The sequence below is a fragment of the Wasmannia auropunctata genome, unplaced genomic scaffold (assembly GCF_000956235.1).
Source record: "Wasmannia auropunctata unplaced genomic scaffold, wasmannia.A_1.0 LD336053.1, whole genome shotgun sequence".
NCBI lineage: Eukaryota > Metazoa > Arthropoda > Insecta > Hymenoptera > Formicidae > Wasmannia > Wasmannia auropunctata.
The window spans coordinates 2,849,400-2,871,278 of NW_012026837.1; the positions used below are offsets into that span (position 1 = coordinate 2,849,400).

The following is a 21,879-nucleotide window of genomic DNA, read 5'->3' on the forward strand; positions in this document are numbered from 1 at the left end:
CGTGCCTCTGCAACACGCTGAAAAAAAAAAAAACATACTACGTACACGCAAAGCCGATCGAGTATCTTTTGATGCAAACTACATTCGTTGTTAACGCGAATAAGTTGAGCTATCGGCAGCGCATTTTAAAATTGCAAAAAAAAAAACGAGGGCGGCGCAATACACTGAAGCATGCATAACTAATTTTATGTAAGATTTTATCGAATAAAGGTGTCCAAGTAAAGCAGTCGCATTATAAGAGTTTAGCAATTAATTACTAGATTAATCTGCACAATGTGCGCTCTCTGCAACCGAATCAATTGTTATCCTTTTAATTCACGGAGGACTATTGATTGGCTCTACTCGAGATACACCGACACGCATTCTCCATATGTGTGTATGTGTCTGTCATGTAATTTTTATTAACACATATAGAAATTGCCATGGGATAATTTTGTTAATTATCAAAGGAAAAAAGTATATTTTTAAAACGAGGCGATGGTTGAATTTTGTTAATTCAGTCGAATTAATTCGGCTCTTCGATTCCACGAGAATTATTTGTCACTTTTATACAACAAAAATATTACTTCAGCCATTGTCGTCTCTTTTATAATACCTTTTATTATTAAATGTCTCTTTTTTTTTATCAATCTCTTCGCCTATACAGTTATCTGTTGGGTTGTATCAATTAACTGTATAAATTAATAGTAGCAAATTGCCGTTTACTGTTTTATTTTCACGTTTTTTTTTTAGCACGTAGGTGTATAAGTAATGTTTGTCATATTTCTAACTACAGATAATAATTACAGGCGCCCTGCGATGGGTAAACGGGTCTGTCGTATTACTTTCCCCATGCGTTAATACTTAAAAACATTAAAAATATCAGAAAACGTAGAAAACCTCGTCTTTACAATAAAAAATATCAACAATTCACATATTGCCACCAACAATTATATACGTAGATCATATTTGACATTTTCCACTCGCTAAAAAGCGATACAAAGATACGATATGAATCCGACAAAAACGACACTCTCTAAATAAATAATAACTCGCATCCTTACACATAAAAATATACGGCCCTATATATAGATAAAAAGTCATTAAAGGTATTTTAGCAATCGTTGCGAGACGATCGTTTGTTGTAATACGACAGACCAGCTCGTATTTATATGTTGTGATCGAAACAAAATCCACTTCGCATTTAAGCTACAATAGAGATGTCGTTAAACAAATTTTAATATTTTTAATAAAATTCATCGAGAATATCCTATGAGACATATCCGTACAATTGAACATACTTCTTCGATTTACTTACTCTTTTAGCTTATTCCTCACCTTCATTATCCACCGAGTGTGTACACGTGCAATAATAATAATAATAATAATTAAAATAATATAAAATAATAATAATAATAGCAATTGTACTAACAGTAATTGTAGTAATTGCAGCAGCAGCAGTAGTAGTAGCAGGTGATAGTAATAATAATAATAATAATAGTATACAGTAATAATTGTAAACGCAATAATAATCGTAGTAATAATAATAGTGATAGTGCTAACAAGAGCAATAGTAATAGCGATAAATGATCAACGATAATAGCTATAATAATATTATAATAATAATAATAACATATATATTAACTAGTAGTAACGGCAATAGTAATATAACAGTAATAATGGTACAACAAAAGATAATAATAGCGACAATAATAGTATGAGTAGTAATATAAATTGAAACACAATGATATAACGGCGATAATAGCGGCAAGTTATAATAGTTATAATAACAAAATCAGTTCTTCATATTGTAATGGTATATTAGATAATGTGTGTGAATGCTGATAAAAGAATGTAACAAAACCATAATAATTTTATCAAAATTAAAAAGAATAAGAAAGCGAGAGAATCGTCATAGTACTATTGCTGCTGCTGCTGTTACTACTATTGTTACTATTATTGCAATTATTATTATTATTATTATCATAGCTATTATATTAATACTATCATTATTACAATCGCGCTTACTGCACACAAACACCAACTATTACCACTGCTACTTCTACTCCTACACTACTGTTACAATGCTGCTGACAATAATGATGCCTGTTGCTGATGATGCTAATGATCGAAGTGGTAATAGCTATCGTGGTAATGATGCTTACGATAGAACTCAATCCTTCGGTACTCGTGTACTACGCCAGACGTGTATACAGCCAGTCGCTCTATTGTAACGTTAATGTAAATTGTGCTTTTAAGAATATAAATACATCAAAAGTTTGTACCGGCAAAATTTCAATGTATTTATATAAAAACCCATTTATAAACGTGTCAACCGCATTGGCCAAACGAAAGCAATAAGTAAGAATACATTGCATGTCACACGAGTACTGAAGGATTAAGCAATAACATAAGAGAGAAGCATTTACTACTGGTTCTTTGAGACTTCAACAGTGTCGTTTCCCTTTTCTCTTTTTCTTTTTAAATATTGTATACATTGCCCGCGCTACTTGACCAAGGATTCAATTCTTTGTCAATCACGAAAGGAATTGTAACCTCATGTCTAATTCAAGCAATTCGTGGCACCGTCGTTATGTCGATTTACATTTATACTCGCGCCTCTCTAATAGCCTTCCTCAACTTCTCGATGCTTCAGAGAAAAGATATCCTCAGGTGTAAACGGGAGTAATCGCAATCTTTTTATCATCATCTCTAATCGATATTCTCTAAATTCATTGAAGTGTTAAATTTTTAACAAGCCTACGTGTTAAGAGTGTCTCTTCCTCTAATACATGTTTCTTCACTATTCACACAGACATCACGAATACGACATGAAAAATTCTCAGAGTTCAAAGACAGTGGTCGTCGGTACGACTGGCAGTATATCGTGTTTTTCTTTTCTTTTTGTTGAAAGTTAACATCGTATCTCAACAGCGCCTAGACTTCTTTCGTAAAATCGAGGCGTAAAATGGGCGTAATGGCCACATTTATCTTTGCTGAATAAATCTGGCAACGGTGGACTCCTGTGAATACTACTATTTATTTTCATGGGCTTTATCCTTATAACAAAGCTTTAACTGCAACGAAAGCAGAGAATATACAATCCTTTTCGTACGTTGCGATAGTAGTAGTTTAGATTGCGGTTTCGATTGATCCAACATAATCTTTTTTTTTTAAGCGTGAAAAGGCTCGTTATAATTTCATATGGCTTTTCACGCTTCACAAGCAATACCTTATATACCTAATGATTGAAACTCGTCGCGAATGAGGCTAGATCATGATGATTTGCGCGCACACCTATAAACAACAGTTTCCTATCTCCGTCGCGCAAGCACCACCGTGACCTCGCGTCATCGACAAAACGACCAATATACATGGAGCTTTCCCTCGTCGCAAATACATACGGGCGACATAGCGTCATGTTTAGATCAGACTCGTAGGTACCATCCTAATCGGTAAGGGATTCCGCTTCTTATTGTTCGGATAAACGGAGGACTTTACACCCGCCGCTTGTTTCAGTCCTTTCGAACATGCTACATACGAAATTGCAATAACTGTAACATTTCTTGGTTACTTCCGCTCTCTCTTTCTTCCTCTCCTTCTCTTTATGACGTGTTCAAGAAAACGTGCATCGTGCGTCCTAGGACATGCAGTATCGTTTACCGCAGGCTGATCCTGATCTGGGTACAGAGAGATATACATATATATGAATGTATATGTATATATATTATATCATATATAATATAGAGTCCGTGTAGATTTCATCTCACTTCCCACAGATACAACCTCACGAACGTGACCCCTTAACGATACAGAAACATTTCATTATGCGGCTCGCATTTGTAATCGATTAACATTCCACTTAACGACGGCACATACTTTTTCTTGAGTCAAGTATTCAAATATTACACGACAATTTAAATGTGTCACTTTTTTTTTCAAGCTTTTAGCAGTATCAATCAGCGCTGATTAACTTGTCGCCATTCTTAAATATGTTCATGTATATTTCGATATTACTTAATAATGGAAATGCTTAATAAACGTCTTTTCGACTGCACAAAGACGGTAAGTTTATGCTGTTAGAACTAAAGAACGGGAAAGGTGCGTACAGATAATGTTTACCTTTCTAGAAGTCCTTTCTTTCGATACAGCACGAAACTCGGATTTTTAATTAATCTATTTAATTGCTAGTCGATTATATAAGCACGTGATTTCGTAGATAAACGAATTCCGTTGTGACACTGGCGTGCTTTCTCCCTCGAGAAATGGAGGAGCACGTTAGTCTTTGCCCTTACTTTTTTTTTTTCGACGGGATTATATCAAAGGTTTAATCAAAGAAAGGTATTTTCCACAAAATGGAAGAGCAAGTGTGTTCACCCTCACGAATATTCACGTTCACTCGTTTTGTTGATTCACTTCTTCCTTATTGTTATCACTATCTTGTTGATTCACATTGGGCTTGTTACTCCCAGGCTGTGTTCCAGAAGGGCCATCATTCATCTTGTCATTGTGGCTGTCAGATTTGTCATTGGAATCCATTTTAACGTTTCCTAGAGAAAGAAGGTACATATTATTAATTATATTTTAATCACACATGTGCCCATATACGACATTAAATATGTAGCTTCAGCGTGTATATAAATATCTAAATTTACAAACCTTGCGGTGGATAATATTGTTGTTGCATCTTCATATTACGTTGCTGCTGCTGCTGCTGATGTAAATTCGGTCTGTGACGATTAATTTGAGCTTGTTGCTGCTGCATACAAACAGGCTGCTGTTGCGTGGGATTATTCGGGTTTGGACCCTGTGCAAACGGTCCTGCGGGTCGTTGTATCGGGGTTGGATAGCGCTGTTGCGACGGTTGAATACCAGCACGAGGTGGCATACCCATTCCACGTACATTCTGTTGTAAAACCTGTAGATTAATACACTATAAGGCTATAACGTCTCACTTTTCATCTGTAAACCAGATGAAATAAACTTTGTCTTTTTTATTTTGATTGTATACTATAAAACGGTTTTATTTAAAAATTTTCTTGACTCGTATATGACATTAAGTCATATCACAATTAATTTAAACTTCTTATTTCTCAATTAAATGATAAAGATTTGTACAGATGTTATCTAGAATGACTCTTTTTTAACTACATGCGTGTTACAATCATATTATTTTATTTTTAATGATACTTTATATAATGTAGTTACGTAATCTACATTTATCTTTTTCTAAAGAAATTAAACGACATTCTTCGAAATTATCAAAGGATATTTTAATTCTTCTCTACATTTTTATTTAACTGTATGAAAAAGAAGAAAATTTCATAAAAACAGATATTCTAAAATACACAGTTCAATATAATTGTAATGCATATAGTTACAGAATGATATTTAATTATATTTCAATACTTTGAGAGATAAACCTAGAAGCTCTAAGAAAATAAAAATATATATAAAATATCAAAAAAGTTGTTTAAGCTTTAGTTTTCAATTTAGAATAAATTTAGAATAAAAAATAAATTAAAAATGCCTATTATAAAGCACATATTGCGAGCACATCTTTTTCTTTCTCCTTTTCATAATCATAACACATATTAATTATTGTTTGTTACAGAGAAAAGTATATCAAACATTTTCCTTAATTTATTGTAAGACAAAGCTTCAACATATTCATATAACGTTTTTTTTTAGCTTCAGATTTCCTTGAAATATTGACATATAACTAAGAATTTTATGTATATGTTCAACTTAATAAAATACATGCATATTTAAATGAGATAACTTTAATGAATAAATGGTACATACGTAGTTATTGTAGCTGCTTACCAGAGCAGACTGACTAACGCCCTGATATTGTTGGTACTTGTGATGTTGTGTAGGACTCGGCTGTGGTTGTTGCGACGAAGATTGCTGTTTGCAATTTCTTGATTTAGGCGACGGTATTTGAGGTGCTACAATTAGAACATTAGACTATTGTAGTCCAACAGTTTATATAAACTATTCTCGTATAATAGTTTTTAAAAATATAATTCATATAATTTTTAGATCAAGTTTCTCAAGGTTAAAATTATATATTCGTTTCGATTATTTTTACGAAATTGATAACGAGCTTACTTGAGCTAAAGACCGATGCAAGCACGTCCTGTTGATTTCCCGATGGGCTCTTCAACTGTCTGGGCTGCTCCTGCGGTTGATGCTTGCTAAGAAACGTAGGTGCATTTCCTGGCCCTGGCAAACCACCAGTGGGATTGCGAAATTGCTGAGCTGCCGCGGCTATTTGTAATCCTGAACTGGATAGGAAACTAGGACCATAGTTCTGTAGACCGACAGGGGTTGCACTACCCGTTGCCAGACTTTGGCTATGCTGACCGAATCCTTGCAGACCGTAATGAGTCCCAGTTTGTTGAGTAGCACCACCGGATTGGTAGAAGCCTGTTTGCGAGCCGGGAAATACATCTGAAAATATATTAAGCATTGAGAATACTTCGCAAATGCGATGCATATATAGCGCTGTACGTTGATTGTTCTAATAATTACAATGTATTTTTTCCACTCCACACATGTAAAATATAATATATATTTATTTCTATAATTATAATAAATTAGATTGATTAAAAAAAATATTACGTGCCTGTCTTTAATGGTAATATAAATTTGCTTGTAAGTTCATGGTAAAATCTATTAAATTTACCGGCAGACGTAGCGCTGTAATAACTGTTGGATGCTTGCACGTTCGGACCGGGTCTCTGTACTAATTGCGAATTGCTCATGTAACTACCGCTTACGCCGAGCACTTGATTTGGATCATACGGTATGTAAGCCAACTGAAAAAAAAAAAAGATAATGTCTCGTCAGTAAACGCTGTTGGATTTCTTGCGTCAGAATATAACGTCTTATAACGTAAAATCGCACCTGATTGGGTTGAGGGGCAGATTGGGTCTGGAAATGCGGAGCCTTAGTTCCAATTGCTCCAATTGGTTGAGACGACGGTTTGACACTCGCCGACATTAGAGAATTTGACGATGAGCTGATTAGTACCGTATTGGGATTATTACTTAATTGCTGATTCTGTCCGAACGGCGGAGCAGCTGCTGCGGTCTATCGAGAAAAATTAGAGATTAAACTATTTTCATTGTAAATATTACCGGAGCAGAATGATAGCATACATTAACCATTACGTTGTAATGTACGGTAAATAATTTCATCGCAGCGATTTATATTGCGTAGGAGATATTACAAGAACATTACTAGAATTTACTTACAATGCGGTATTGAGACAAATTGTTTTGGTACATCTCCGGCGTGGGAGCATTCGGCGCGTGAGGTGGCGGCGGTGGCGGCTGCTGCAAGTACACATTTTGTTGACTGAACGAGCTCTGGAGGGACGGGGCGTACGGCGCGTACTGCGTGAACGGTGATCGGCTCTGATCTAACTGAAACGCTCCGTACAAACCGCCCGCTTGCGCCGGCAATTGTCCCGAGCCTGTGTTGAATAACACCGCCGGTGGCGATGGTATCGCCGACATGCCACCGTATTGCGCCGCCTGCGAACCCGGATACTGCGGGAATTCCTGAAAGCAAGAAGATCATCCCTCTATTAATATAAAGTCCCTTGCATTAATTCTCGAAACAATAAAGATAGCAATGAGAGAATGCAACGTACCTGATAGTTAATATGCGAGGGCTGTCCTGTAGAATTAAACGGAGGTGGACTTAGGGGACCTTGGAGGCTAACGGGAGGATGGCCGATAGGGCTCTGACCGGCTCCGATGGGACTTGGCCCAGGCACGGTAGATCCTGGTTGCGTACCGCTGCTCCCCGAAGACTGTTGCTGCGGCTTCACCTGCGGGGGAACCAGCTGCGCATCAGGCAAAGAGTCAGCATTTTCCCACAAGGGACATTGTGTTTCATTATTTAGTTGTTATATTATATACACATATATATATATATTTATCATGTCAACAGGAGACATTCTCGACAAGCATTCGTTAGTTTCACAAATGAAAATCATTCTCAAATCTGTTTTGAAAATCTGGTGAAAATGAACAGGCTTATTATGTCGTGGTAATACACATACCTTGCTTTGTAATCAATATGGCAAGAAATGATAATGCATATTAATGATGATGATGATAACAAGGATATTAAATACAGTAACATTAATACAATGATAGTGATGATAAAAAATGAAGATGATTTCTGTTAAATCGATATACTGATCATTGACAAGTGGCTGACCAAGTATCCTTTGACCAAAGATGTTAGCCACTTACCTCTCTCATTTTCACCACACTTACTAGACAGAATTTTTCAAACACAAAAAGGGGAAAGTATTAAGAAAGCAATTATAATTACAGTATAACAGTAATGACAATAATAAGACAAGTAAATAACGGAGAGCAATTGGAGTAACATTGAAGTGACATGACAATTCCATTGCATGCGTAACATAATATGAATGTGAAAATGATTTCTCACCTTGCACACATTCGTAGACGTTGTGATCTCGCTTTTCATGTTGCTCTGGTTGTACTGCTGGTGCGGGCTGTAACTGTCGTCGACGTCGCCGCTTTCGAACGCCTGCGGGAAGCTGGTCGCGCTACTGACGACACTGGTGCCGTCCTCGTGCTCGACCACGGTCGGCATCGGCGGTGCGTTCTCCCAGACTTTCTTCACGGACGCGATTTTGAGATTGAGCTCCGCGGTCGACGGCGATATCGTGCTCTGGCCGCCAGCCATGTGCATGGAACGCGCCATGCCCAAACTCTTGCTCTTATCGTCCAATTGCGAAAGCTCGGACTCGAAGTTGAAGTCCAGCTTCATGTCGGCATTGTCTTCGTTCTTGTTGAACGACAAAGACATTTGGATGGGTTCCTGGCTCTTGTCCTTGATCAAGTCGTTCGGTTTGGAAAATGCAACGGCGAGCGCTGGCTGCTGATGCTGCTGGACTTGATTGCCCTCCTCTTCCATCTCCGCACGCTTCTCGGCCCGCTGTTGCGTCTTGATGTGATTCGAAAACTTGGATTTCACCGCCAGATCCGTCGGTCCGGTCGTCTTGGTCGTCTTCGAGTAATTCGTGTTCTCGAAGATCAAGGTCTGTACGGGGGGAGAGGACACGTCGGACACGTTCTTCTCCGTCAGCGGCTCCTTCAGATTCTTCCCCGTCTTCTCGCCGCTCGGCGAATTTCGTTGGCTGCTGTGTCCAGAGTTAGCCTCGTTGCCCTCGTGACTGTGGTCATTTTGAGCCGTTAAGCCAGACATCAGCTGAATGTCCGTGGGAATCGCGGACGGAGAGTTCGAGCGCAACTGGCTTGTGAACGGTTTGTCCCAAGCGTTAACCGCTGGTGGAGGAGCGGGACTGTTAGAAGAGTCTTTAGCGTAATTGTTGGCAGAGCTGTTCAGCTTGCTCATGTCGCTCGCATCAGTGGGACACAGCTGCTGCTGCTGTTGCTTCACCAGACGCTGGAATCGCGGCGCAAGTCTTGGATTTCGAGAATTTCTGAGACTGTCGTACTGCTTCGACGGTATGTTCGCCGGCTGCGGGATATTCTGGCCAAGTAGAGGCGGTATGTTCTGTACCTGCTGCAGAACTTGCTGCGAACCGTTCGACTTCGATTTCGAACGATCGCGTTCGCGCTCGCGCTCCTTCTCCTTGTCTCTCTTGACGGGCTTCACCTCCTCCTTCTGATTATGTCTCGACTCCTTCACATTCTTCTTCGAACGCACCTCCTGGAAGCCGTCAGCGTCCACCTTGTCTTCCGCTGTGCCACTAGTAGCATCCTCGGTACAGCTGTTCGTTTCGATCTCGGAATCCGTCAACTTCTTGTCCTTCGTCTGAGACTTCTTATTGAGGTCGTTCAGCGCCTGATTCACCAGGTTTGGATCGCTCAGCTTGATCTCGTCGATACGATTGACCATGCTGTCTTTGTTGCTCGATTTATTCGCGACCGCGCCACTGTTGGTCGAGCTCTGACTCCTGGACCTTCCCCCGTTCTGTATCTGCGCGTTTTGCATCAGAGGCGGTATACCGTCGGCGTGATTCTTCTGGGCGCTGAATCCGGCGTTCTGCAGACTCCGCTTCTCCGCCCCCGGGGCACGCGACGCCGGATTGGAAGACTTGGGATTTTTCTCTCGTTGCTCTCTAGTATTCGCCAATTGCTCGTTTCTGCGGGAATGCAGGTTCATGCCGATAGCGTTTTGACCACCCACAGACTGAATGGCTCGTCCACCAAAGTGCTTGTTGCGACTGTTACGAGAGTCTTTGTGATCGTCTATGTGCTCCTCACTGTTCTCCGAAGTGGTTTCCCAATCTTCGTTGCCCACATCCGACTGCGACTGCTTCGCCACAGTGCCGCTGTTGCCGCGTGAACGAGCTTCGCGGCTGTCTCTTCCCTGAAACATTATGCATTATTGCATTATTTACAGAAATTTCAATTCTCATGCCATAGGTTTCGTAAGAGGCCGATTGGAAAATCGAAGAGTGCGAGCGAAAGAGTACAAAAGATGAATATTAATTCTCCTTATTCAATTCAAAATTTATATTTTTCAATTAGATTAAGGAAATATAAAGTATTTCATATCAATCTCAAATCTTAAATTTGATTATTAGCTATCATTTTATATTTTATATTTTAGAATTTTCTATTTCTTATTTAAATTAATAAAAGACTGTAGATATATCGAATAAAAGATACATTAGCAAATTTAGAATACTCCACGTATGTTTATTATGTGTAACATGAAAAAGCAAAAATAATTATACGTACCCTCCTACTTCCACTACGAGTTCGCTTAGAACGTGACTCGTCCTTTCGCATTTGCACTTTTTGGGACGGGACGTTGGCGACTTGATTTGCGTGATTCGCTTCTTGCTTATTGCCGGACTGCTGAGCTTGTTGACTCGGAGACTTACGTCTGCCCGTGATGCCCGCTGTAAGAGCTTGTTGCTTCGCGATTATCTTGTCGTCGGTGGATTCAACGGACGTAGACTGTAGGAGACCCGCCTCTTTCTCCGAGGTCGGGGTCGGTGGATTTTGCCGTCCGGCAGTTTGCTGCTGGTGCTTCTCGTCCGTATTACGTTCCGAGAACGGACTCTTACTGGACGGCGGTCCGTAGCCTTCCATACGACTGCCCGTGGCCGTGCTGCGGATACGGAAACCGCCTCTGCCACGACGGGACGGCTCGCCCGACGGCGCGAAACCCTCGTGGCTGGGCTTGCCGTCGTACGTTCTTTTCTCGCTGCGCGTCTGAGAATACTCGGCGCCCCGCTTGTCGTCCCGTCTCGACACCTCGCGATTGCGCTCATCCTTCTCGATCTTCTGCGACGGTTTCGGAGAACGTGCCGATCGCTTGTCCTCTTTTCCGGACTCAGTCGAGCCGGATATCTCGTCAGCGCTGTTCTCGGAATCGGTGTGCCCATACGAACCACTCTTGGCGGACATCCCGGCTTTCCCGGTAGGTCGTGGCCCGCCTCTTCGTCCCCTGGATTCCGGCCCGCGCCAACCCCGAGTATAGACACTGAAGGTTCCGCCCCACTGACGTCCACCTCGAGTCTCCCGAATTCGAGAACTGGAGCCGCTGCTGCTCGTTCTGTTGCGCGTACTCTTTTCTCTCTTCTCGTCCTTGGCTTGATCTTTGGCATCCTCGGCAATGGCTTCCTCCCTCTTGTCCAAAGCGGGCTTGTCCAACGAGCTCTGCTTGATCTCGTCGGACTCCTTGCCATCTTTAGCCGCTTCCGCCATCTTCTCCTCCTCCTTCTCGAAAGTCGGCGATATCGCGTCGGCCCACGCCTTCGGCGAATTATCGCCTCTGTCGATCTGTCTGCTTTCCGGAGTACGTTCCGTTTTCCTATTCCACACATCCGTATCCTTTTTCGCCTCGGCGGAAATTTCCTTCGGCTGTTCCTTCTTCTCTTGAAGATCAGAACTGCCTCTCTTCAGTTGGGTCAAACTGCGCTTCTCGTTCTTCAATTCGTCCGCTTCGAGCTTCTCTTTCGTAACTGGACCGGGCGGTTGTCTTCTATCTCTTTCCCTTTCCCTAGTCTCCTCGTGATACATATCTCGCTTCTTCTCCTCGTAGTCCGACACTTCGTTCACCCAGGAACTGCAATCCCGTAATTTGTGCAGGTCGTCATCGCGCAGGGACGTTTTCGATTCTCTGGAGGTGCGACTGTCGCGCGAGTCCGGTCTCTGCGGGCGCTCGTTGCGCTCTTCCTTCGGTGCGTCGCGACGACTGTCGAGTTGTCTGTCCTGTCCCACATTGCGCTCTTCACGCCACTCCGGGTTCTCCGAGCGCTCCCTTTGTTCACGCTCATCAAAAGAGTCCTATGAAAAAAAATCAAAAATTTTGGATAAGTATAAAATAAGCCAATCAATATAAATGTTGATCAATTTTGTGGCATAAAAATAATTATTCTCGTTTCATTTTATTACCTTCGAATAATTATCGTAATCCTTCTTTTCTTTGTCGCGCACATCTCTCACGTCTCGAGCATCACGGCTAGTAGGACGGGAATCCTTGACGTCGCGACCGTCTCGGTTGTCACGACTATCACGGCCATCGCGATTATCTCTCGAGTCCAGATTCTCCTTCGGGTCTCGTTCTTTATCGTCAAAATGTCTCTCGCGTTCCCAAGAATCGCGAGGATGCCTGTCATCGTACTCATAGTCTCTGAAATTACGGCTGTATTCGTCGTAATAGCCACCCGGCTTGCGGCTGTCGTAGGACCGATGCGAAGAGTGCCGATAACGGTCCTCTCTCGACGATGGTGCACCGCCGCCGCGATGATCTCGAGACGGGGGTCGTTCGTCATCCAACGGTGCCGAAGCGTCCGAATCGGTTCTATTACGACGTTGCGATGGCATGGATTGCTTCATAGCGCTATCTACTAATACAAGTTTCACTTAATATAATGCACATTTTTTTGAATACACGTTAACATCTTATCGTAAAGAAAGAAAAAAAACATGTCTTAAAACAATTTACGGCTAAATATTCCGCTAAAGATTATTTTTATAAAGATTTTAAAGATATTGATTTAAGATTCACTACTATATGATTCAAGATACTATACCAATATTTAGCCAAGCTAAGAGAATTTGCATTTTATACAGTTCACTAATTATGAGAGTTATTACACCTACTAACTTTATCATCGTGCTGTTCTTAATTGAAACAAAATAAAGACTTAATAATTATTTTCCTTGCAATCTAATTATGTACAATTATTAGTATTAAGAGAATGTAATTCTAAGACAGGAGTGATCCATAAAAACTCACTCAATGAGTTGTAATTGTGAAGCCATCTACCGGGATCGTATTGTTGGGAGAACGGAACGGACTGGGAAGCAGGTCTCTCCGCATTCGGCGAAATTCGGTTGAAGTTCGCACTGCTTCTCTCTGCCTGCTGCTTTTGAAATCTGGGCGGCAAGTTATTCTGAAAGTGTCGGGAGAACGCCGGTTGCTCGCGATCCCTCGAATCCCTCTGATCACGATCGCGATCGCGTTCCCTCTCGCGCTCGCTACGCACTGGGTCCTGCCGCAAGAAGTTCTGTCGATCGCTCTGACGAAAGTCCGTCAGTCCTTGATCTCTGCCTTCCCTCAGATTGTCGCGGCTGTCGCGTACGACGAGTGTCGAGATGATTTTCTCATCTTTCCCCTCGGACGAGGTGCGAGACCGTTCTCTGCTCTCTCGCTCCCTATTCTCCTTCTCCCTCTCCCACTCGGGTATTGGAAGAGATACAGGCGGGATGCTGATCAAGCTTTTGGCCTCGCCGGACTGCGCACGTTCCTCATCCTTGTGCTTCGCCTGCTTCTCTTTCAACTTTTGCTCCAAGTCCTGTAATTTCTTAGCCGCCGCCTGCTTCGTTGATTCCTGGAAACGTTTCTCCTCCTCTTCCTTACGCAATCGCGCACGCTCGACAACGGACGCAACCTCAACCTTGATTCTACGTCGTTCGTTCCACGTCTCGTCATCCTCGACACCTGTTTACGATAAAAGAAATAGATTAAATATGATTTTTTTTTTAAGTAAATCAATGCGCTTTGTACTTTAACAAGACTACAATTACCTCTCAAAGAATGTACGGAGTGTAATTGCGATTGATTGGCATAGCCACCACTCGCGCCATTCGAGCCACGATAATCACGATTCATAGGTTGAGTCCAAGGACGATGCGGCGGATCGCGAAGCTCCTTCGAGTCTCGATTATCTCGAGATTTCTCTTTCTCCTCTGCGATATTATCATCGCCCTTTTTCTCCTTGTTATCTTTTTTCTCGTCATGTTTCGATTCTGATTCACCTTCGTCGTCGCTAAAGGCCAATTTTTGGTTATAATCAATATCATCGTGCGCAGCCCATCCTGCGTCACGGGAAATATCATCCATACGAGTAAGATCTTCTTCCTTGATGATGGGTCTAGTCAGAATTTCTTCCTCTGCCATACGGTCACGTTGAGGAGGAGGTGGAAATCGATCCAAGGGGTGACTAAATCTAGGTCGGGGGCTGTTGGCTCCAGAATTTGATGCAAATTGCGAAGAAAATCCACCAGGAAAATTTGATGATCTATACATCTACAAAGACCACATAATTCATTTTGTTACGCAAGTTTGAAAAAAAAAAAAAATATCTACAAAAGTTCGAGATTGTGATATATAAACTCACAAATGGCGGGATAAGTCCCCGGTAGTGGTGCAGGTTTGGTCCAAGAGAACCGGAAGAAGGCGCAGAACCCTGATTGTTTACGGCATTATGCTGGCCTGCCGGGCCCGCGCCCATGTTGGGCGATTGGCCCAAGTTCTGCCGCCCTCCACCGGGTACCTCCTGGGTGTGTCCTCCTGAAACAGGTATATTTAAAGGGAGGCCCTGGCCCGCCGGAGTATTCCCATTTCCGGGACCAGCTGATGTTACTGGCACTGCGCCACCTGCCGTGCGACTTCCGCCTTGAATCCAACTTCCTTCTGCTGCAAAAATTCAGTCGCACGTGACTAATTTGTTTACTTTCAGAGCAGACGATGATATCACAATGATTAAGATGGAGGAAACTTACTCTGCGGACGTAAGCTCGGTCCTGGACCATACTGCGCATTTAACTCTCGATTCGATTGCTGTTGGTTTCCCGGCGTCCCACCTACGTAATTTATTCGTTATATTAGTATAAATAAATTCGTTATATAGAGTAAAAATAAATAAAAGGTACACTGTATATTCCGATGTCTATAATGCATATCAATTAACGAAGAAAGGGTAAATATTTAGTGAGATAAGTGATAACAACAAGATACATGCTCACACGCGATTATTTCACAGATTGTGCATAAAATTTTCCCACGTATAACATGCTTTACGGAGATAGTGTCGTGAATAACAAAAAAACTGAATAATACAAATAAAGCACAGAAAATAAAGTGCTCGATTTTATTCGATAAAATAAATTGATATCTAACTTCATCTAAAATAAACGTAAAGATAAATCACACGAGTTGATAAAACGTATAATTTCATCTCATATTACATAAAGCCTGTAATTATTTTAATTACAATATATAAACACAAATATATTTACATAATTAAAATTATGTTTTAATTAAAACTGTTTCATTTCTCATAAAATAGTACTTCAAAATAATTCCATGTAAGTAAATTTATATATCTTTTTGCATATATATTGTAATATTAAAATAATTATAAATTTATAATTATTCTGCAACATGTATAAAATGATATTATAACATGTATGCACATTTACGATCAAGTAATAATAAAAAAATATTTTAGGTTTCATTTCCAATGTTGAATACATTTCGTTTAAAACCTTGCTAAATTATAATTATCTTGTTACAAGTTTATATGTTTAATGTTATAGTTTTATACTTATTATACTTTTATTAATGTTATAGTTTGGAAATAGTGTTGTCCAAATCGTTTTTCTTTCCTGAATGTAAACGCATATGAACTTATTTGTATACACAATATATATATACATTAAAAGAAGTATTAAGTAATATAAGCACAGAATAATAGTATAATGCATTTCATGGTGCAATTTCAAAAATATGAGGAAATTGGGATAGTGTAATCTCATATACTATTAAGATTCACTGAATTAAAAGAACAAAGAAAGACACTCTTTTAACATTATGTACCAATCTCGATTCTTTATATATACAATTCTCTAAATTTTTAAATTTGTTCATAAAAATAGTAAAATGTAAGAATTAATGTGCGAGATTTGGTACATACTGTGATGTCATCTAAATTTTCTACGAACGTACATAATAATGCAAATCAACATTTATAATCAAGTCCATCTTTTACACTATGTATATCTAAAATAAGGTAATGTACGAAAATTTTTAAATTTAATATAAAACCTTAAGTTAAATCTTTACTACTGATAATGTATATTTGTATATTTACTATTCCACAAAGAAAATTATTTATAAATTTTGATAGACAAAAGATTTTGTAAAAATTATTATTAAAATATACATGTTACTAGCCAAATATGTATGACTTTTATGAATGATTTTCTTTAAATGTATATATGTATCTTAAGGCAAAATGTAATTTTCAAATTTCTCTTTCGTGGAATAGTATATAAAAATAATCGTGCTTAAAACAAACATGAGATTTATGTAAACACAACTAATAATGGACATATGTCATTACCAAGAGTAGATAAGAATTTTAAAAAACTATATGTATAATACAATCACAGTTAATTGTAATCAAAAATAGATTTGCATTTAAATATATATATATATATATATATATATACATATATATATATATATATATTTAAATGCAATTCGATAATCAATTTATCAGTACACGTTATTTCTAAAAAGATGATCTGATTACAGCAGAATTTCACATAACGATAAAATTAAATAAAATGTTAAAAGAAAGATATTAATGACTAGATAAACAAATCTTTAGTTTTACATGACTATTATGTAACTAAACTTTTCAATCAGATTATTTTTACTTTTACATATCTTATCAATCAGTAATATCTCAGACATTGTACAAATGAATAGTCTTCATGAAACATCCAATGTGTAAATAAACTACTACTTCTTAAAGCACAGTTTACTAGACCCATTAATTGGCCTTTACAGAAACAAGAATTCGCATGCTGCGCATTCTTGCACGTCTCTGCTGCAGTTCATTGCTAACAGGTTCATTGCTAACAGATTTATTTACATCAATCTATGCAGCTTCCATCTTACTCGTGATCAAGTAAATTTAATCGAAATGCAACTTCAAAAAAAAAAGCCATCATGGGGAAAGCACAGAGAGCACTACTGGCAGAGAGATAACAAAAAAAGTTGAATCTAGCAGCAACAGGCAAGCAGTACCCCACCTGAGTGGTTGTGGGAATACGGCTGTTGCTGTAGTAACGATTGATGGACTGCGACTGAGATTGCATTGGATGTTGTTGAGGACTGTTGAGTCTGGCTCTGAGTGGAGACGGAGGCGGACGGCTGTCCACTGAGACTGGGAAACTCGTGTTGGAACTGCGGGGACTGGTGGGCGAGGAAACTCAGTCCAAGGGCACCTCTTCCCCCTTTCGCGCCCCCCACGAGCCCCGCGTAACCAACCACTGCTGCCACAATGGGCGTACCTATCAATTAATTTGCACCACCCAAACGACACCACTCCGCACATACTTTACTCATGCCCAACGTCCAGAAATGGATGTTAAAAGGATATAAGTATCGCAAATGCTAGCTGAACGAGAACGATTACTGTCGCGTCCTATATCGCGGCGCATCATTATCTCGGAGAGAAAGAGAGAGTTCGTCGAGTCCTTTATCAATCCAACTCTGGACATCTGTCTAACGTTTCATGATGTAGTTACGTGCGTATTTATATTCCAATAGATTTCAAATTAATACTATATGCGGCATCATTTATAATAATATTGCCTCGCACAATTGTACATTAATATATACAGCGGATTCATAATATATCGTGTAAATGGTACAATGTACCATTAATTCTCAACCCTATTTGATACTATTGATCAGCGCATGAAAATAATAATTTATACATAACCAATAATCATAATATATATCTACATATACCATCAATTTTGAATGCGTCGCCCCCGCCTACGATCTTGCTTACTCCCTTTTCGTAGAGGGAGGCGACTATATGAAATACCTACACATGGAAAAATGTGAAGATTTTCTCTTCGCCTTTTAACAGCGATTAAATAGACACCATTAGAAGCTTTTAGTTAGAGAATTTTGAAAAAACTTTCCAGACATTTTTCATATTATTTTAAGCATACATGCCTGCTTTTAGATAAATAAATTTAAGAGTGTATTAATGGAACGGAAACCGAGAAAAAATAATTTGAAATTAATATTTTAATATAATATATTACGTTAATTAATATTATGCATACATGCGCCTGTAGTGCTAGTAGAATATAATTTTTTTTACATACCGTCTCCTGATCTGCTCATAATCGCGCTCCATGATGATTTGTTGTTTGCCTGATCCAAAAAAGGAGCTTGCGACGCATTTTGTTGTGTCGGCAGTAAAGAGTGTAGGGATGTTGAAACAGTGGTCCCTGCTGCGCATTGTGCTGTTGAAGAGACAGTCTGCAAGGAAATATTAAATTTAGCAGCACATCTTGGAGTTTGAAATTTATTGTAAATTGTAGATTAAAGAAAAATATTTGCAAATTGATTGGAGAGTTAAGAGATTAAAAGGGTATGAAATAAATTGTAATCTGGGAGCAATAAATTCTTTCTTATTCCCTTTATCTTATCCTAGGAGAAAATAATTAAATTATAACGTACAGTAGTGTTATCTAATGATGAAGTCGCTACTGTGGTGGTAGTAGTAGTGGTCGACGATGTTGAATCCTTAGTAGTAGCCCAACCACTTCCTCCACTTGGCACAAGACTGACAGCCGGGTCACTGCTGCTAGTTTCGCTTTTTAAACTGGGCAAATTAGCCGGAGGACGCCGTGCCGAAGGCACCTTTCCAAGACTTTGCATTCCATGTTTGCGCGGTAATGTATTTTTCTGCTGATGCGGCTCCAAAGATTCACCCTATATGGAAATGTCGGTTTGGAAATATTTCAGCTAGCTTTGCCACAGGCAAGAAACTTTTATCTCGAGCAGTAGCACAAGTATTAAAAGAAAGAACTTTGTATGCAAATATTTAATATTAAAAATATTTAAACACTTTTATATACACGATATAATCATTTATCAATATAATATTAAAGTACATGTAAAAGAGGTTGATAAAGTTAAAGATAATTATTTAGACTGAATCGTTTGACGCATCTAAATTTTGTGACAAGGAACACTCGTGAACAAAGACTCTCAGAAATCTTATAAGAAAAAGTAATGAAATGTTGGCCAACTCACCCTACTCACCCGGTACAAGCTATTGATATCTAATGATTGGAACTTGGATTTTCCTTTCTCCCCCTTCGACACAATCCCTGACAGAGTAGACATGCTGTCTGCACGCAACCATTTAGTACCAATCAGACCCAAAGAACGAACCCTTTGACTGTAAAATCAAAATTATCTATAAATACATCTCCTCTCTTCTCTTCGTTAATACTAACAATGAACATTGTTAATATTAACTGCAATTTGAGAAAATCATGATAAAGAAATTTCTATTCAGATTTAAGCACAATAATTTCTAATACGCTAATTATACTTTGAAAGGCTTCATTGAATTATACAAAACATATTCTTAAAATTTAAATGGATGGAATTAGTGCTACGTTTAACAACACAAAATTTAACCATTATAAAAGCCACTTGGGTGTGTGTGTGTGTGTGTGTGTGTGTGTGTGTGTGTGTGTGTGTGTATTCTACACCGTTAATTTAATAGAATAATATAATTAAGCAAAAATTACGATGCATTACAACAGATTGACATGTTAACGCAACAATCGCCATAATGCATATAGCACTTTATTCATACAGTACTTCTGAAAAATGCTCTACGATCAACTTCCTATAACGCAGCGACGTTAGCAGCGCTAATTCCATAGCAATTCGTCTCGGTAATGCGCGAAAGTAGCGTGGAGGAGGTTTCTAAAGCGCGCAAAATGCCGCTCCGCGCGGAAGGAGCAGCGGCGTCAGCGGGGTAGGGAGGCGCGAGGGGGCTCGCTCGAGAGAAAAAGCTTTGTCTGTCACGCTGTCAGAGTAAACGCGCTCGCGCGCGGTGACGATAAAAGAAAGGAAAAAAAAACAAGTACCGAAGTAAAAGCGACGAGAATAACTCCCGTCGACGTTATTGCGAGCTCGTGCGAACGCGCGGCGTTTTAGGTATCCCTCGCGATGTGTCACATTGACACGACGACGGGGCGGCCGACGAAGGCAGGGGCAGGTGTAACGTTGTGTTCTCGGGCCGACCCAACCCCTCCTCGCGATGTCAAAAGATCCGTGGACCGCTCAAAACAACGCGCGGTCGGTCGGTCGGTCGTGTGGAGAAACGGCGAGCGAGACAAGGTGAGACGAGACGAGAGCGTTTCAGTCCGCGCCGTGCCGTCGCGGTTTTCGTCCGCGATAACGGTACACCCGTCGCGAAGAAAGCGGACGGGCACGCGGGCAGGACGGGGGGAGAGGGCACCCAGACGAGCGGGAGAGAGGGACGAGACGAGGGGGGGAAGGGGAGAAGGAGGGGGGGAGGGAGAGGGAAAAAGTGTCGGGTACAGCGAAGCATCCACGTAGGAAGGACTCTCGGCGGCCCGCGGTGGGCCGCCGCCGCCGCGGCGGCGCGGATACAGGGGGGGAAAAAAATAACTACTCACCTTGGTCCGTCCAAATGGGTTACCAATTCACAACAGGGTTAACTCCCGGTGAAACTAGATTAACGCGCGGATCGCCACGGATTACCGCCTACTGCGACGAGGACGACGACGACGGCGACGGCGGCGACGACGACGTCGACGACGACGGGAGGGGGGGAGGGCACACACACACCGCGCCTACGGGACGCAGAAACTTCTTTTCCCTCGACCGATTCCGTCCAAGATGGCGAATGCGCGACTCTCTCGGGCCCTTCCTCCGCCGCGGATCAATACAATTACGTCACGCTCACGCCAAGGGGAACGCGCGCTCCCACAGACGCGCCACTCGTCGGCGGATCCCGGCCTCGGCCCGCGCCGTAAAACACGGCTTGAGAAAACGTTATATTTTATATTCCTCGCCCCCACGCCCGGGATTTAAGTAAAAAGCGAATCCCCGCGAAGTCGCGACTGCTGGCGATCCCGGGTTGCGTGGGCTCTCTAGGCTCTGGCGGTCCGTCCGACGACGATCAAGCGTAGGTTTACTCCTCTCTCGCGGAAACGGAGCGCCCCGGGGAGATTCACGGAATTCACTATTTCCGCTCCACGCCACGCCACACTCCACTGGTATACGCGTTTGTGCGTGCGCGTCGGCAGGAGGAGAGAGTGGACGCAGCGGCACGGAAGTTAGTGACGGCGGCGGCCGTCGGCGGCGCTGCTTGGCGCGAATTCCTCTCTCTCTCTCTCTCTCTCACTCTCGCCTCGGCCACCGCCGGGATCAAACGAGCGACGCGTCATCATGGCTGCTGTCCCCCCCCCTCCGACCCTCCACGCTGCTATTGTCTTCGTCGTCCACGATGCCGAATTTTGCGCTCGTTCACCGGCCGATGATCCGCCCCCGATCGTCCCCTCGGATGCGAGAATTCCGCCTACAAATTCCTTTTCTTCGAATCCGCGGAAGATCACGCTGAAGGCGATTTGTCGAACTCTGGATGTATGATACAAGAGTTAATATCTTCGACGTAAGAATAATAATGTAGAGACGACAATTGATAGTACAGTAATAATTTAATACGTAATATAATGTAACGCAACGTAATAATGCAAATATTATAATTCCGTG

General features: G+C 41.0%; 1 protein-coding gene across 10 annotated transcripts; it reads right to left on the reverse strand.

Annotated features, from left to right (window-relative positions):
• Positions 1 to 694: 694 nt before the first annotated feature.
• On the reverse strand, positions 695 to 21,412 carry LOC105451075 (protein PRRC2C). 10 transcript variants are annotated; one of them, XM_011691295.1, is made up of 20 exons: positions 20,781 to 21,412; positions 19,384 to 19,522; positions 18,796 to 19,050; positions 18,438 to 18,594; positions 17,346 to 17,588; positions 15,027 to 15,107; positions 14,642 to 14,940; positions 14,049 to 14,550; positions 13,258 to 13,962; positions 12,411 to 12,865; positions 10,746 to 12,302; positions 8,458 to 10,371; positions 7,643 to 7,837; positions 7,242 to 7,550; positions 6,892 to 7,077; positions 6,671 to 6,803; positions 6,094 to 6,435; positions 5,785 to 5,930; positions 4,639 to 4,897; positions 695 to 4,529 (listed from the first exon to the last, which is right to left on the reverse strand). In XM_011691295.1, exons 2-20 carry the CDS (start codon positions 19,465 to 19,467, stop codon positions 4,375 to 4,377), a joined length of 7,977 nt encoding a protein of 2,658 aa, XP_011689597.1. In that variant the 5' UTR covers positions 19,468 to 19,522; positions 20,781 to 21,412; the 3' UTR covers positions 695 to 4,374. The 10 variants fall into 10 exon arrangements, with proteins under 10 accessions (XP_011689597.1, XP_011689596.1, XP_011689595.1 ...); XM_011691294.1 differs by having other exon boundaries at positions 17,346 to 17,585; positions 19,375 to 19,522; XM_011691293.1 differs by having other exon boundaries at positions 12,411 to 12,862; positions 19,375 to 19,522.
• Between the last annotated feature and the right edge of the window lie 467 nt (positions 21,413 to 21,879).

Coding starts and splice junctions, on each gene's coding strand:
- LOC105451075 (XM_011691292.1), bottom strand. CDS start 19,467: ATGTCTACTCTGTCAGGGATTGTGTCGAAGGGGGAGAAAGGAAAATCC. Junction 19,051..19,374: donor GCTTGTACCGGGTGAGTAGG/GTGAGTTGGCCA, acceptor ATTTCCATATAG/GGTGAATCTTTGGAGCCGCA. Junction 12,303..12,410: donor ATTACGATAATTATTCGAAG/GTAATAAAATGA, acceptor TTTTTTTCATAG/GACTCTTTTGATGAGCGTGA.